General features: G+C 34.7%; 1 protein-coding gene across 1 annotated transcript; it reads left to right on the top strand.

Annotated features, from left to right (window-relative positions):
• The first annotated feature begins 4,233 nt into the window (after window positions 1–4,233).
• Window positions 4,234–10,543, top strand: LOC104898640 (hypothetical protein). The gene is made up of 5 exons (XM_010685734.4): window positions 4,234–4,697; window positions 5,750–5,850; window positions 9,386–9,502; window positions 9,609–9,710; window positions 10,222–10,543. Exons 1-5 carry the CDS (start codon window positions 4,421–4,423, stop codon window positions 10,390–10,392), a joined length of 768 nt encoding a protein of 255 aa, XP_010684036.1. The 5' UTR covers window positions 4,234–4,420; the 3' UTR covers window positions 10,393–10,543.
• The last annotated feature ends 3,714 nt before the right edge of the window (window positions 10,544–14,257 follow it).

Here is a 14,257-nt window from a genome sequence, read left to right as displayed (position 1 = left end):
TCAACTTGTTCATCGGTGAATCGAGTCTCGTTCGAATCAACTTTTCGAGTCCCTTCCTAATTATATCTCGACTTCTCTAAAAACCCACAATTTTGATTATTTCAATTAGAAACAACTTACATGTGCAATTCCCCATGACTTGTCAGCTCTAAACTGGTTTAAATCATGATTTCCCTTGAAGTAAAAATCAATAATATTGCAAACAACTTAATCGCTACTAAAACACAATTCTAGGTCAAGTAATATCAATTACCTTTATTTTCTTAAGAATAAGGGATAACTCAGTGAATTAGAGCTCTCTTCCAAATCTAGGAGCTCCTGAAATCGATTATCATCTTGTCCTTGTAGCCTCTCTAAATGTATCCTTGTTCATGAACCATAAAAAATTTACATCCTCCTCTCTCATCCTTTCTCTCTCCTCCACACCTTTTTTTACAAACCATCTCTATTTTCACTTCTTAATCATGAGCCAAATCTCTATTACATAAGGGAAGGGGGAGCAACGGTGTCCTTTTTTGAACCGACTATTTTGCCCCCCTTTCCTTTCTAAATTACAAAATACTTGCTTGATTAGCTTCTACTTGATTAGCTTATATGAGGAAAATTAAAGTTTCCTCTTATTATAACTTTATAGAAATAAAATACCTGCTTGATTAGCTTCTACTTTCACTGATCAACAAATATGTTTCATGTTATTATCATTGACGACTACACATACATAGCTTTTTATGCACGCGATGCGTGCGATGACATTTTTAGGCCTAATTATTACTAAGTAGTAAACAAAAAGAAAATGCAAGTTAGTATTTAAGTTCACCTCCATTTTGTAGAAATAAGATTCTTTGAACTACAATCAAATAGTATTTAAAAACACTTTAATAAATAAGTATAAATAATGAACAAATAACGGTATTTTATTTCTATAAAATGCTTTGCAAAAACCATTTCATGCGAAATCAGATTGTGTATGAAAAATTTAAAATTCATTTCACCTATAATTGAAAATCAAAGTGTTCAAATTTAGAAAAGGGAAAAATTAAAAATGACCATTTCATGCAAAATCAGATTGTGTATGAAAAACTTAAATTTCCTTTCAAATATAATTGAAACTCAAAGTGTGAACATTTAGAAAAGGAGAAAAAATTAAAATGATGAAAATTCTTAAATATCTGTGAAATCAGAATTTAGAAGTTAGACAAGGAAAAAAAACTAAAATTGTATTATACTTTTCGGTTACAATTTTGGGATCATAGAGAAATTACTGAAATCCATATAAAAAACTATTATAAATTACAAAAATGAATAAAACCAAAAAAAAGAACATCATACTGATTATAAAAGAACATGCGCATATAAGACTTGAGAAACAAAAAACTATTCAAAATCACAAAAATGAATGACAACATAAAAAGAACATGGAAGAATCTTATTCACAAAATAGAGGTGAACTTACATACTAACTTGCATTTTCAGTTTGTTTACTACTTAGGGCCTGTTCTCCCCAGCTTATTTTCAGTTCAGTTCAGTTCAGTTCAGTTCAGTTCAGCTCTAATAAGTTCAGTTCAGTTCAGTTCAGCTCCAATAAGTTCAGTTCAGTTCAGTTCAGCTCCAATAAGTTCAGTTCAGTTCAGTTCAGTTCAGTTCAGATCAGTTCAGTTCAGTTCAGTTCAGCTCTATTCTTTTATAACCATTTTGTTAAATATTATTATTATTTGTTGGTATAATTTATTTTACTAATTACTATTATTATTTATTATTATTTAAATATATATCATTACTATTAAGTATTATTATTATTATTATTATTATTATTGTTGTTGTTGTTTCTATATATTTTTTTATTATAGCTTTACTAATTATTATTACTAAATTATTAGGAGGAACATGGTTTAGGTCAAAGCACAAATAAACCCACTTTTTTTAGCCCATAAACCAATCAAATCGCGTCAAGACGGTTTATGACGTAATTTAACCCAATCATTATTTTTATTACTAAATATTTTTAAATTATTAAATCTAATTATTAAAATAGTAATATTAATTTACTTCTTAGATATTATTGTTATTATATATCATCGTCAAGTATTAATATATTAATACAAATAATATAAAATAATTATTATTAATTATCATTACTATCATTAATTATTATTATTATTAATTTATGATTATTAATATTATTTATTTATAACTATCATTTAAAGATATTCAAAATACTACTATTATTATTATTCATTATTATTACTTATCATTATAATTATTATTTAATATTCATATTATTATTGTTTAAAATATTATTTATATATTTATTACATTCAATTTATTTCAATGTAATATAATTCAATTCAATTTAATTCAATTCAGTTCAGTTCAGTTCAGTTCAGTTCAGTTCAGTTCAGTTCAGTTCAGTTCAGCTCTGATAAGTTCAGTTCAGTTCAGTTCAGCTCCGATAAGTTCAGTTCAGTTCAGTTCAGCTTTGATAAGTTCAGTTCAGTTCAGTTCAGTTCAGTTCAGCTGTTTTATGCCGAAGAGAACAGGCCCTTAGTATTAGGCCTAAAAATATCATCGCATGCATCGCGTGCACAAAAGACTAGTAGAAAAAGATTCATTACTCTTTCTCATCCTTTTGCTCCCACTTTTTAAAAAACTAAAAATGTGAGAAAAATATGTCAAAATAAATGTTTATAGGTATAGAATGAAAAATTATGAATTTTGATAATTTTATTATTATTTTTCAAATAATATTTTTTGAGATATAAATGTTATAAAGATGGGAAATATTTATTTTTCTTGTGAACAGTACAAATGTAACACTTGACAATGTTTCATGTGTGAACTAATTTCATGAACCATTTGGATTTACAAACCATTTAACAAAAGTTTATATACAAACCATTTTAGATTCATGATTAACAAAATAAAAGAATGGTTCAAGGTTATGAACCATTTTTGGTTCATGGTTTTTTTCTTTGACGGAATTCAGGGTTATTCTTGAGAGCGATTGCGTCAAGCTTATTCATCTTCGGAAAAAAAAAAACATTGAAAACTCTTGTTGTGGTAATATTGTCGGGGATATTTTGTTGATAGCTGTAGATTGTAGTAGTTTTTCTTTAAATCATGTTAGTAGAGATGGGAACAAGGTTGCTCACAAACTTGCCCATTCAAATCGCTCCTTTAATGAGGCTAGAGTTAGGATTGAGGAGGTACCTTTAAAGTAGAGATGGCCAACAGTGTGGGCTAATTCAGCCCATCTAGACCAGCCCATCTCGTGGGCCGTGTGGGCCGGCCCGTAAAAAGTCCGCTCCAGCCCAACTCGAACCGTGAATCGCTCATCGAATCATGTTGGTAGAGATGGGAAGAAAGTTGCTCACAAACTTGCCCATTTAAATCGCTATTTTAGTGATGCTAGCGTTTGGATTGAGGATGTGCCTATAAACTTTAAGAGAAGGTATTGTGTCAGACCGTCCGACCATAATCTTTGGTCGGACGACTTTCAATTGGTTTCAATTTTTTTTTAGTTGCTTTCAAAAAAAATTCAGTTGGTTTAAATTTTTTTTCAGTTGGTTTCAATTTTTTTTCAGTTGGTTTTAAATTTTTTTCAGTTGGATGTAAGTTACCTCTAAATGAAAGTAACTTACCTCTAAATGAAAGTAACTTGGATTCTTAATTTTATTATTCTTTCATTTAACAACTAACTAAAATTAAAAAAAAAATAAACACTAATCTCTGCTTTCCTCTCACTTTCTCTTTCTTCTTCATTCCACATCAATGACATCTTGCTCCTATCCACCACAAACACTAGACCGTTAGCTGAGACCGATTTCTCTCTCCTCTACAACAATGGCTGCCACCAGTCGGATCTTTCTCTCTTGAACGTCCACCGTCGACACAACAAGGTGGCGGAGGAAGAAGATGAAGAAGGAGCAACGGCGCGGCGGCGGCGGAGGCGGAGGAAGAAGGAGCAGCGGCACCGTTCTCGCAGCTTCATCCGACGAAATATATTGGGTTAGACGGTCTGACCCAATACTTTCACAAACTTTAAAGGCTAAACAATATATAGATGCAGATTTGATGATAAATGACTAAACTTGTGGTGCTTTTCCGTTTTTTTTTATAAAAAAAACTCTTAAAGTCTAAAGCCCAAAAAACTTAGCTTTATTTTCATTGGATTTGTTTGGATAAGAAAAACCAGAAAGCAGTCTAGTTATGAATCTTCAACTCGCCCACGTGTGGATTTTCCCCGCCTTGCGCCTGTGTGGCGTGCGTAAATCCTCCCTCCCTTTCTCTTTCTCCTTCATTTTCTCTCTCCTCTCCTCCTTCTCCCATTACCAGAACTACATAACATAACCTTAGATTCCCTCTTGGACTTTTTCTCAACCAAAATTCATTTGTACATAGATTCCTTTTTCTCTCCTCTCCAATGGCGGAAATTTCTGCTCTATCTTTCACATCTTCATTCTCAACCATTTCTCCAACTTTCCGTCATTACTCTCACTCTCATTCTCTCTCCTCCTCCTCCTCCACAACATTCTCTCCTATCACTAACTTTCATCATCAATCCTTCTCCTTCTTCCTATCACCTTCTTCTTCGTCTCGCTTTTTTCGCCTCTCTGCTAAACCTTCTTCTTCTGATGATCACTTTGACTTTGATTATGGATCTTACCCTTGGGATTCTCAATCCGTTGACGCTGATTCTGGTAATTTTTAACTTCATTTGTCTCGTTTCTTTTTGATTGAATTTCTGATTCTGATGCTGCGAATTTACAGAATTTCAATTGTATGAAATGTGATCTACGTTGAATTCATTCAATGCTAGGGTTTGCTGTTTGATCAATTTAATCGTTTCGAGGTTTTCTTTATCTTGAGCTTGAATAAATAAGCTGTTTATTTACGTGTGTATATTGTTATTAAAATTGAAATGTTTGTTATAGTAGAGTAGATGTAGATGTAGATGTGAGAAAGAAACAATAATAGATACAATAAGCTGAGAGATTCATGGAATGTAGGATTTGCAGCACGGTCATTTTAGAGGAGTTAATTTAGGCAATAAAAGAACGGTGACAAGCTTTGGATGGTTCTTTTAGATGAAATTGGATGAGCTTATTATAATTAAGTTCAAATGATTGAACTTGGATAAGCTTGAGTTGTTTGTGAATCAGCAGTGAATTGTTCAAGAAGACTGAATGGAGTTAGCTATATAAACATTAATGATAATTGGATGATGAAGCTAGAAACGAAAAGGATAGTCTCACAGTCTCACTTCTTTTAGAATGTTAGACACCTTGTTATGACTAATGAAGAAAAATTCATTTTCTAGTTCTTTCCATTATGATGCGAAGGCACTGAAACAAATTATAGATAGACGTTTTGTTGCTATGCAATTTAAAATGAAATTTCCTTACTACGAACACTCTCAACTAGGAAAAATAATGTAAAAGGGGTATGAACAAGAGATACGGGTTCTTTCCTTGCCGTAAAAGGGAGAATTAATGTGCATTCTTATTGAATTTTGAAAAGCTTTTTGGCCTAATTTGGGGACTCTTTATGATTGCCTTTCAGAATTTTCTATTACTTTGCATTGTCTGACATATTGCACTTTCTGTTTAACTATCAACTGAATGGGAATATGTTCCCTAGAAAGTATGATCATGTATTAGTTTAATATCTTTTGAATGGAAAATATTAGATATGAAAGTCCTTCAGAAATTCCCCAAACTTCAACAGTGATTTCTCGTGAACTATTGTATAGGTATCCAGTGGGTTCGTGAGGACAGAATCACAATGTTTACTACAGATGGGCTCGTTCAACTTGGAGGTTCTCTGGTTCCCCGGCGCATTTCTCCATCGGAGGTATGTCTTCATTTGGGAAAATCTTGTATAATTTTTTATCATACGATGTTGTGTTTAGCTGAAAGACTAAGCTGGTGTGAGTGAGGATGACTTTTAAAGGAGCTCAATACAGTTTGAAATAATTCGACTTGCAGTTAGGAATTCATTTTTCTTATGTTTGGGCTTTACGTTTTATGATGGATCATTAATGCTAAGCTTTTTTAATGAATTCTAAACATTGTGTTTGACTGACTCAGTACTCAACCTTTTTTCTTGAATGAGAAAAACCATGTGTGTGAGTGTTGATAGTGAATTATATCCTTGGTGAGCTATTCATATTATCATTTAACTCCTCTCACTGAGTCTGTCTAGTTTTGCAGAGAAAAATACTAATTAACTGAAACTGAGATTGAATTACTGTACAGAAAATTTCTAATACATCATTTTTCCAAAAGAAGTGCAAATTGGAGGTGGAGGATAGAGAACAATTTGAGAAGTACTCCTGCCTTTTATTTCTTTTACCATGTGCATTTACAAAACGTTTATATTCCCATCAATATCAGAATTGTTTTGTGCACTGAAGGAGAAGGACATTGAGAACCAGAAACCATTTGCAGATCTTTTAGAATCTTTATTCCTTTCTGTCCCCTGTGAATTTATACTCATTATCAATAATAGTAGTAGTACATCGCCTCGTTTTCTTTTTTATTTTATTTTTTTTGCTTTGTTTTCATCAAAGTGATTATGTTCGTCTTACTCATCACTTTAGCTTCTTGAATAGAATCAACCTTGTGTGCGTGTGAAAGGGAATTTGATGCTTGCTAAGCTATTCATATTATCCTACAATCAATCTATTATTTGCTTTCTAAGAGCTGAGCGGTAACGTTGATTTTTTAAAAGCTATCATAAGTTACTTTTAGTTAGTCTCCTACTCTCCTTATTACATCGTTCTTGTATTACGTAATGTGCATTGTGCTAAAAGCCATAGTGTTTTTTGGAATGACATGTTTTTGAACAATTTTAATTGATTTTTACCATTAGAGCACTGTAACTCTCTTGGTTTTACTGGTTTTTAACTCAATTTTAAAGAATGTTATTGTTGCGTTGCTGTGGCACAAGAGAGAACTAAGTTAGTACGGCGTGAAAATGCAAATTTCTAGACATCTATGATCAATGTTGAACTTACGTATCCAATATTAAGGCATTAATATACTCCCGCTGTTTGATTATGACTCATTTAATTCTTCTCTGGACATTTCAATATCATTGTCATAGTTATTCTTTTGATTTATTTTCCCTCAAAGCATACTCCACTTCTGTTTTTTATTAAATCATCTAGACTTTTGAATGTTTTAAAGATGCGTGAAGAGTTAACCTTGACCATCATAGTCAATTCAGGAGTCTATGCTATCTTTTATCTCTCTCTCTCTCTCTCTCTCTCTATATATATATATATATATATATATATATTGTTTTATTTTTTTGCACTGGTTCAGTACGAAAGAGAAGATACAACTAGGCAATAAGAAAATCTGAACCACATATTTCATAAGCATGTCATCTGGTACATTTTTTTTTTTTTTTTCCCCGTTTTGATTGGGGTCTCTTTCTCATTTCTTCACAAGTTAAAATTGATTTAACACATTTAACGGATAATGTAACAAAAGTTAGACCTGTATGATAGTTGAGTTAGGACTTGATATATTAATCGAACACAACTCTATTAAAAAAACGTTTAGGGCAGAGGTGACTCCTAAGTCTCAAGGATAACGTGTAGAGGAGTGAATACCAAAGTCAAATACAGTATCTGGGTGGCATACTTAACTATCAAAAAGGAGCTATGGATAAACGTTTAACTCTATTAAGATTTAAGAACACATCTAGTGCATAGGTGAATCCTACTTAAAGATAATGTTTAGAGGCGTGGACACCAAAAGTCAAATACAGTATCTAGGTGGCATACTTAACTTTCATGAAGGAGCAATTCTTTTATTTGGTGTTTGTGTGTTTATTGAAGGATTGTCTACCTTAGCAAAAGGTTGCAAAAGGTTCAACCTGAACCTTATGCAACATAAATTCATATGTCAATGAGAAACCTGTTAAATGAGAAGGGTGAGGATCATAATTTTTAGGTAAATTCTACATGGTGACCTCCTACTTTGCACTTTTCTATTTAGTGGCAGGACAAAAAAAGAGTTATACCAAGTGACCACCAACTTTAGCTAATTACACATGGTGACCTAATTCCACTAAAAATCTGGCTAACCCTTTCATTCATAAGGATATTACTAAGTACTAACATACTCCTTAGTTAATTATTTTTTGTAAACCCACCCTCCTCCTCCACCATTGTTAGTTTTGATTCATTGCTTGCATCTTGATCTAGATTATAGAATGAGCTGGGGAAAATAGTTGCTAGAAGAGGTTCTTTGAGACCTATATGACTATATGAGAAACATTTCAAAACCTTGCTTTCCGAAAGAACCAAAATGATGCCGGAATTCGGTTACATATTTTAAAGTATAAGTAATGCGATTTTGCAGGATTTGATATGTGAAGTAGTCCCTACTGGAGGATGATGTTTGCATACTATGTAGAGTATAGACTTCTCTTATCCCAATCTTAGGCATCGGCGTCGTTGCAGGTATTAGGTTTATGATGATGGAGATGGCCACGGCTTTCGCCAGATTTGTGGACTGTGGTCCTCTATATCATATTAGTAAATGACCCGCTCGGGAGATGGCGGTCCAGTAGAGGATGACACTGAACTGGACCTTTCCTACAAGGAGGCGGCAGTTTCGAGAAGCTTTGTAGAGGTGGCCGCGGTGGATTGGGCATCTGAGGGTCAGGGAGGTGGGCCGAGGGAGAAGAGTTCATCCTAAAGTTTTTTTGAGGGGTGACTTTCGTGTTTAGTAATGTTGTGGTTGGGTCGCGGTCTCTGGGGGCTTGGCGGGGTGGAGTTCAGGAGGAGGATGGGGTGGGAGGGTTACTAAAAGATAATCAATTAGGGTGTAGGTTAGTAATTTTTTTTAGTTGGGTGATTAGTCATATTTTAAGTGGATTAAGGTCACTATGTGTAATATGCTAAAGTAGGATGTCACTTGATATAAATCTTTTTTTGTCTTGCCACCAAATAGAAAAGTGCAAAGTAGGAGGCCACCATGTAGAATTTCCCGTATTTTTATGGTGTAGGAACTTCTTCGTGGGATAGAGGGAGTATTATGTTATCATTCTTTCCTGGATGTAGTTGTTCAGCTTGCTGTGACACTGAATGTCTTGTGCAGTTGTGCTCTATCGACACTACCTATAGTTGGATCCTTAATAGGTGGTGTTGCTATGGAATCTTGAGCGAATATATCATGTGATTGTGATAGAACTGTTTGCTTTCTTATCTTCATCTAAATTGGCTAATTGCTGCTTTCATCACTTGCTTTTGCTAATTGCTGCTTTCATCACTTGCTTTTGCTAATTGCCATTCTATTGATTTCATATATTAGTTCAACAAGTATTATATCACTTTTTGCTAAGCTATATGGCTTACTTTTTAACAATACAGAAAACTCAGGGTAAGGTGAAATTTCCTCCAAGGTATCAGCGCTTTCAGGAGAGCGATTACATGGATCCAAACCAAAGCCTCTGTTTAGGTGCACTTTTTGATATAGCAGCAACAAATGTGAGGAACATTGATAGCTGACCGAGAATTGGATTTCAAATCCTAAGCTGTTGTTTAAATAAGGTTTTATTGTCACATAATTATGCTTTCGAACTGGTTATGTCAGGGGCTTGATATGGGTAGAAGGCTTTGCATCATTGGGTTCTGTCGTTCAATCGAGATGCTTAGTGATGTCGTTGAGGACACTGTCCTCGAACAAGGAGGAGAGGTTTGAACCGTCTCTATTAGTTTTCATTTAGCTGCTTTGAATTTCTTTTATGTAGCAATATGTGATGGTTCTCTAGTTGTTTTGTGAGCTCTTGATGCACGTATTAGAACTGCAAATATATTCAGATAAGCAGCATCTATAAGTAGTGTCGATTACTTGACTGTTAAAACTACTTCCGCATCAAAATAACCAGAAAAAGGTGGATCGGGCATGTTTACAAGGAATTATTGTGGTTTAACAAAATATACATGCTAACATCTGTTCATCATCTACTTATATATCTTTTAGCCTTGCCTTGTGTAACAGTTATGGTTTATGTGCTTACAAAATCTTGTTACTGCCATTATGGAGTATTATTTTCTATTATAATGAAATTATATGGTAGAAAAAATAGAAGTTTGCAGTTTAAATTTAACCCCCTTGGATTTTCATATAAAAGAAAGATAAAATAATTTGTATGATGTGTGAATTTTGGTAATTTATTATTATGCTGAACTACGGGGTGGTTCAGGTTGTAGCCGCTGAGAAAGGAACGAAAGGAGGGTTGCAGGAGAAGCTGAGTATGACTGTTGCAGTGCCACTGCTTTGGGGTGTCCCGCCTGCTTCCGAGACACTCCATCTTGCTGTCAGAAGTGGTGGAGGGATAGTGGACAAGGTATTTTGGCAGTGGCACTTCTTGTAAATAAGCTGCTGACTGGTTTGGTCTGACCTATATATAGTGCATTCTGTACATAAAACTCTAGAATTGGTATAAATCTGCAAGTGTACATTTGTAAACCATACAGTCTAACTGTCTTAAACATTGACAGTAATTTGATCATTGTTGTTGCTAATCGACTGTCAAACTTCTGAAATTGTTTTCTGCTTCATGATCATTCTATAGTTGTGCTAATCAAGCGTGATGTCGATTGTCGGGAACGATTGACATATTTGGTGAAGGTAGCGCTCTCCAAGTTTATAATTGGAGGTATAGAATAGTCTTGTGATTATGTAATGATTTAGTTGGCTGAAGAGAAGAACATTGGAAAGCTATATTTTAGGAAAGGAGATTTGGAACTTCTTGTGATCGATTAACTGTGATCTTTTAAGACTTTGCTTGAAACATGGAGTCTCGGTCGGGCGCTTGGCAGTGCCAGGGATGATAGCACATTAGGTGTAATTTTAATTTGTGGTGTTGTGGGTGGAAGTGTAGGAGAAAAAAGTAAGCCTTGAGTCATCTATGTCGTAGAATCCTGAAAAGGTGTTGCAACAAAGTGGAAGATGCACGAATTATAACATAATTTTGATTTTGAAATTAAGCACTTGTACGATACATTGAGATAGAGACAGCGGTAAGGATGCAGAAGCATAGAGACGTTGATTTTGAAATTAATGGTTATGCCCAGATACAGAGGACAAATTTAAGAAGATACAGGGTTATAAGAACATTTCTGGAAGATAATGCTGAAAAATACTCTCATTTCGCGTCAGTTGGAATTAATTGTTATTGTCATTTGGGAAAAATAAACCAGCTAATAGAGCTGTTTTTCTTCATTGATTAATTAGTTTTTTTTTTTACAACGAGAAATCGTATATTAATTAGTTTTTTTTATAGAGAAATCGTACATCAAATCTGAATCAAACAAGAGTTTTTTGTGTGGATATATCTTGGTAATATGGCATTTTGTGAAGATATACCTTACTAAATTTCTTTTGTGGGGATATGTCAACCTAAATTTAAGTTTTTTTTAAAATGTACCAAAAACACTCTTTTGCGGCGAAGAAGTCAAATTTCCGTCCTTTGACTTGATAGGAACTTGCGAGTGAGCTACAAAGTGACAGTGAAGAAGTTGGTGGAAAATGAATGTAATAGAATTAATTGAATATCACACACTATAAAAAGAGTAATCAAGCAATTCAAAGGCTGAAAATTTGACTTTCTCGCCAGAAATAGTGATTTTGGTACCTTTTAAGAAAACTTAAATTTAGGTTGGTATATCCCCACAAATTTTTTTTAGTGAGGTATATCCTCACAAAATGATCTATTACCTTGGTATATCTTCGCAAAAAACTCAACAAATAAACTCAAAGGAGCTTTAGGAGCTCTTATAGTCCACAGAAAACAAAAATAAGAAAAATCAATAAGGAGGGCATCGCTGGTCAATGCTTGTGATGGTGGAGTCAAAGCGTTGATGGCTGATGGCAGGGTCTCGCTGGTCAATGCTTGTGATGGTGGAGTCAAAGCGTTGATGGTTGATGACAGTGATAAGAGAAGAGAAGTGAGTGTCATTCACAATTTGGACAACAAACAACCAATGGCGAGCGTTGCATCTTACTGCATGAGCAATTCCAACAATCTGATATTGCTTGGGATTATGGGTGCATGATTTGATGAAAAGTCACGTGCCTTTGTGACTCATTACTCTCTTGAGAGTTGTAAACACAAATTTTAGATCTGCAAAATAGAGAGTCAAAAGATGTGAACAAAATAATATTTTATTAATTTTGTATTTTTGGGTTACAATCTCTAATGTTTTAATCCTCTGATTAAATCTCCACGTGTATTTGAACTTTGCAATTCACGAACAACTTTGATTTTCCTGAATAAGGGCCTTCATGCATGATCTTGTTCAGGGATGTTGATGTAGAATAGAATGACGCGTCAATTTGAATTCTTGCTGTTCTTCTTCTATTGGAAGTATTTGATGTTGGTTTGTTGTTGCTCAAGAACCAATATGATCTTCTTGAATGAGGGTCTTTGGGCTTGATCTCGCTCAAGGTTGATCTTGTTCTTCTTCTCGGAGAATCTGATGCAACTTGACTGGTAGAGAGGCTACTTGAGAAGTTTAGGTTGTGCCTTATGTTTTTCTCTTTGCTGGTTCTGGAGTCTGATTTCTTCTCCTCCAGCAAGTGAAGAGGAGAGCTCTATTTATAGAGTTAGGAGAACCCTAGGGTTTCCACATGACCTGCCTCTTGAGCCTCATAGACATAATAGTCCAACCTTCATTTAATGAGTCCAAGACTCAATAATAAATGATTTAATTAAAATAGGCCACGTTTAATAGTGAGCTCAAATTAATTAATTTAGATGATCATTTATTAACAAAAGTCAACATTTGACTTTAATGTGTGACGTGGCATATAATAAAAATTTTATGCCTACAAATTGCCCCCTCGAGACTGCATCACATACACGATTTTGAGTGTTTTGATTGTGATTAAGTCTCGAATTTTTTTAACATACAAGCCCATGGCCATATTGTCTTGATATAACCACATGACTTTTGTCATGATCAAGCCCACCAAATACTTTCCTTTTTGTTAATGTGCCTCATGCCACGTACTGTAGTAGTATTACTACAAGTCCACAATCAATTAAAGCCCATGAGTATTTTTTTTTGTGGTTGCCTTTACAACTTAGGATATAATTTGCTCTTTTACACAAGATAGAAATTATATACATGCTCATATTCCATGTTTGGCCGAATTTTATGGAATTTGAAGGAGATAACATTGCTTCAAACTTTAATCCAAATCTTTTGTGGTTTAGGATAAATAAGTTTGTAGAATTTTTATCCAACTCAAAAACTTATCCCCACATTATATATATGCATCTTTGACGCCACAAATTTTACTCCATCATCAAAGCAAGACGCGACCTTCTGCCGACGCGGAGGACCCGAAACCGACGTCGAGCACAAGTCAAAGCCATACTAGCACTGCCCCCACTGCACTGCCCCGAGGCCCTGTATCCCCGAAGCTGTGATCTTGCCGCCATACCAACACTAGCACAACTACATTGCTCTGCCCGCTGTCCCTGTGTTCCCAAGCCGTGGTCTTGCCAGCACTACCACACCCGCATTGCTCAACTAACTTTTGTTTTAATATACTAGACCTTGGTCAAAACCCACAAAATGCTCAACAAACTTTTTTTTTTTGAAAATCAATTTTTGATGGATGGAAAGTCCTTGCTAACTCAATATCTCTCGGCTATAAATACAACATCATGGAAGTCGAAGAGCAAGAAGTTCAAGCCAAGCCTACATGACCATTGTTCAAGAAGCTGCTAAGCCACCTGCTTAACACCATGGATGAGAGCCCTTGACACCATGAAGGAGGAGATGCCATTCTCGACAGATCCTTTTCTCGCTGCCATAAACGCACTGCCCCGAGGCCCTGGTGTTTTCATGAGGTTTATCATGGTATTTTGGTGAAAATAAGAAGTTCATGGATGAGCATGACCCAAAGAATTGTTCTTCATGGAAATTTGGCTTTTGGTTTCATTTTGTTATTTGTGTCCTATATTCTTTGGTAAAATTCACATGGTGTGAAATATGGTGCAGAATTGCTGCGCCACTTTTCAACTTTCTTTTTTTTTTGGCAATAACGTGATGATGTCATGATGGATATAGATCATATAGTAATGTATTCATGTTGATACTCTGTCATTTTTCTTTTCAGATTATGATTAGAGTAGAATGGATCCATCATTTGATGTCAACGAGCCACTTCTTAATGTCACATATGAGCCACGATGGGGGAGGTGCTTAGCCAAGACAAGAATTGTC

This window comes from Beta vulgaris, chromosome 7 (genome assembly GCF_026745355.1).
Source record: "Beta vulgaris subsp. vulgaris cultivar EL10 chromosome 7, EL10.2, whole genome shotgun sequence".
In the NCBI taxonomy this organism is placed as follows: domain Eukaryota; kingdom Viridiplantae; phylum Streptophyta; class Magnoliopsida; order Caryophyllales; family Amaranthaceae; genus Beta; species Beta vulgaris.
This window is presented reverse-complemented; position numbering and strand designations above follow the sequence as displayed.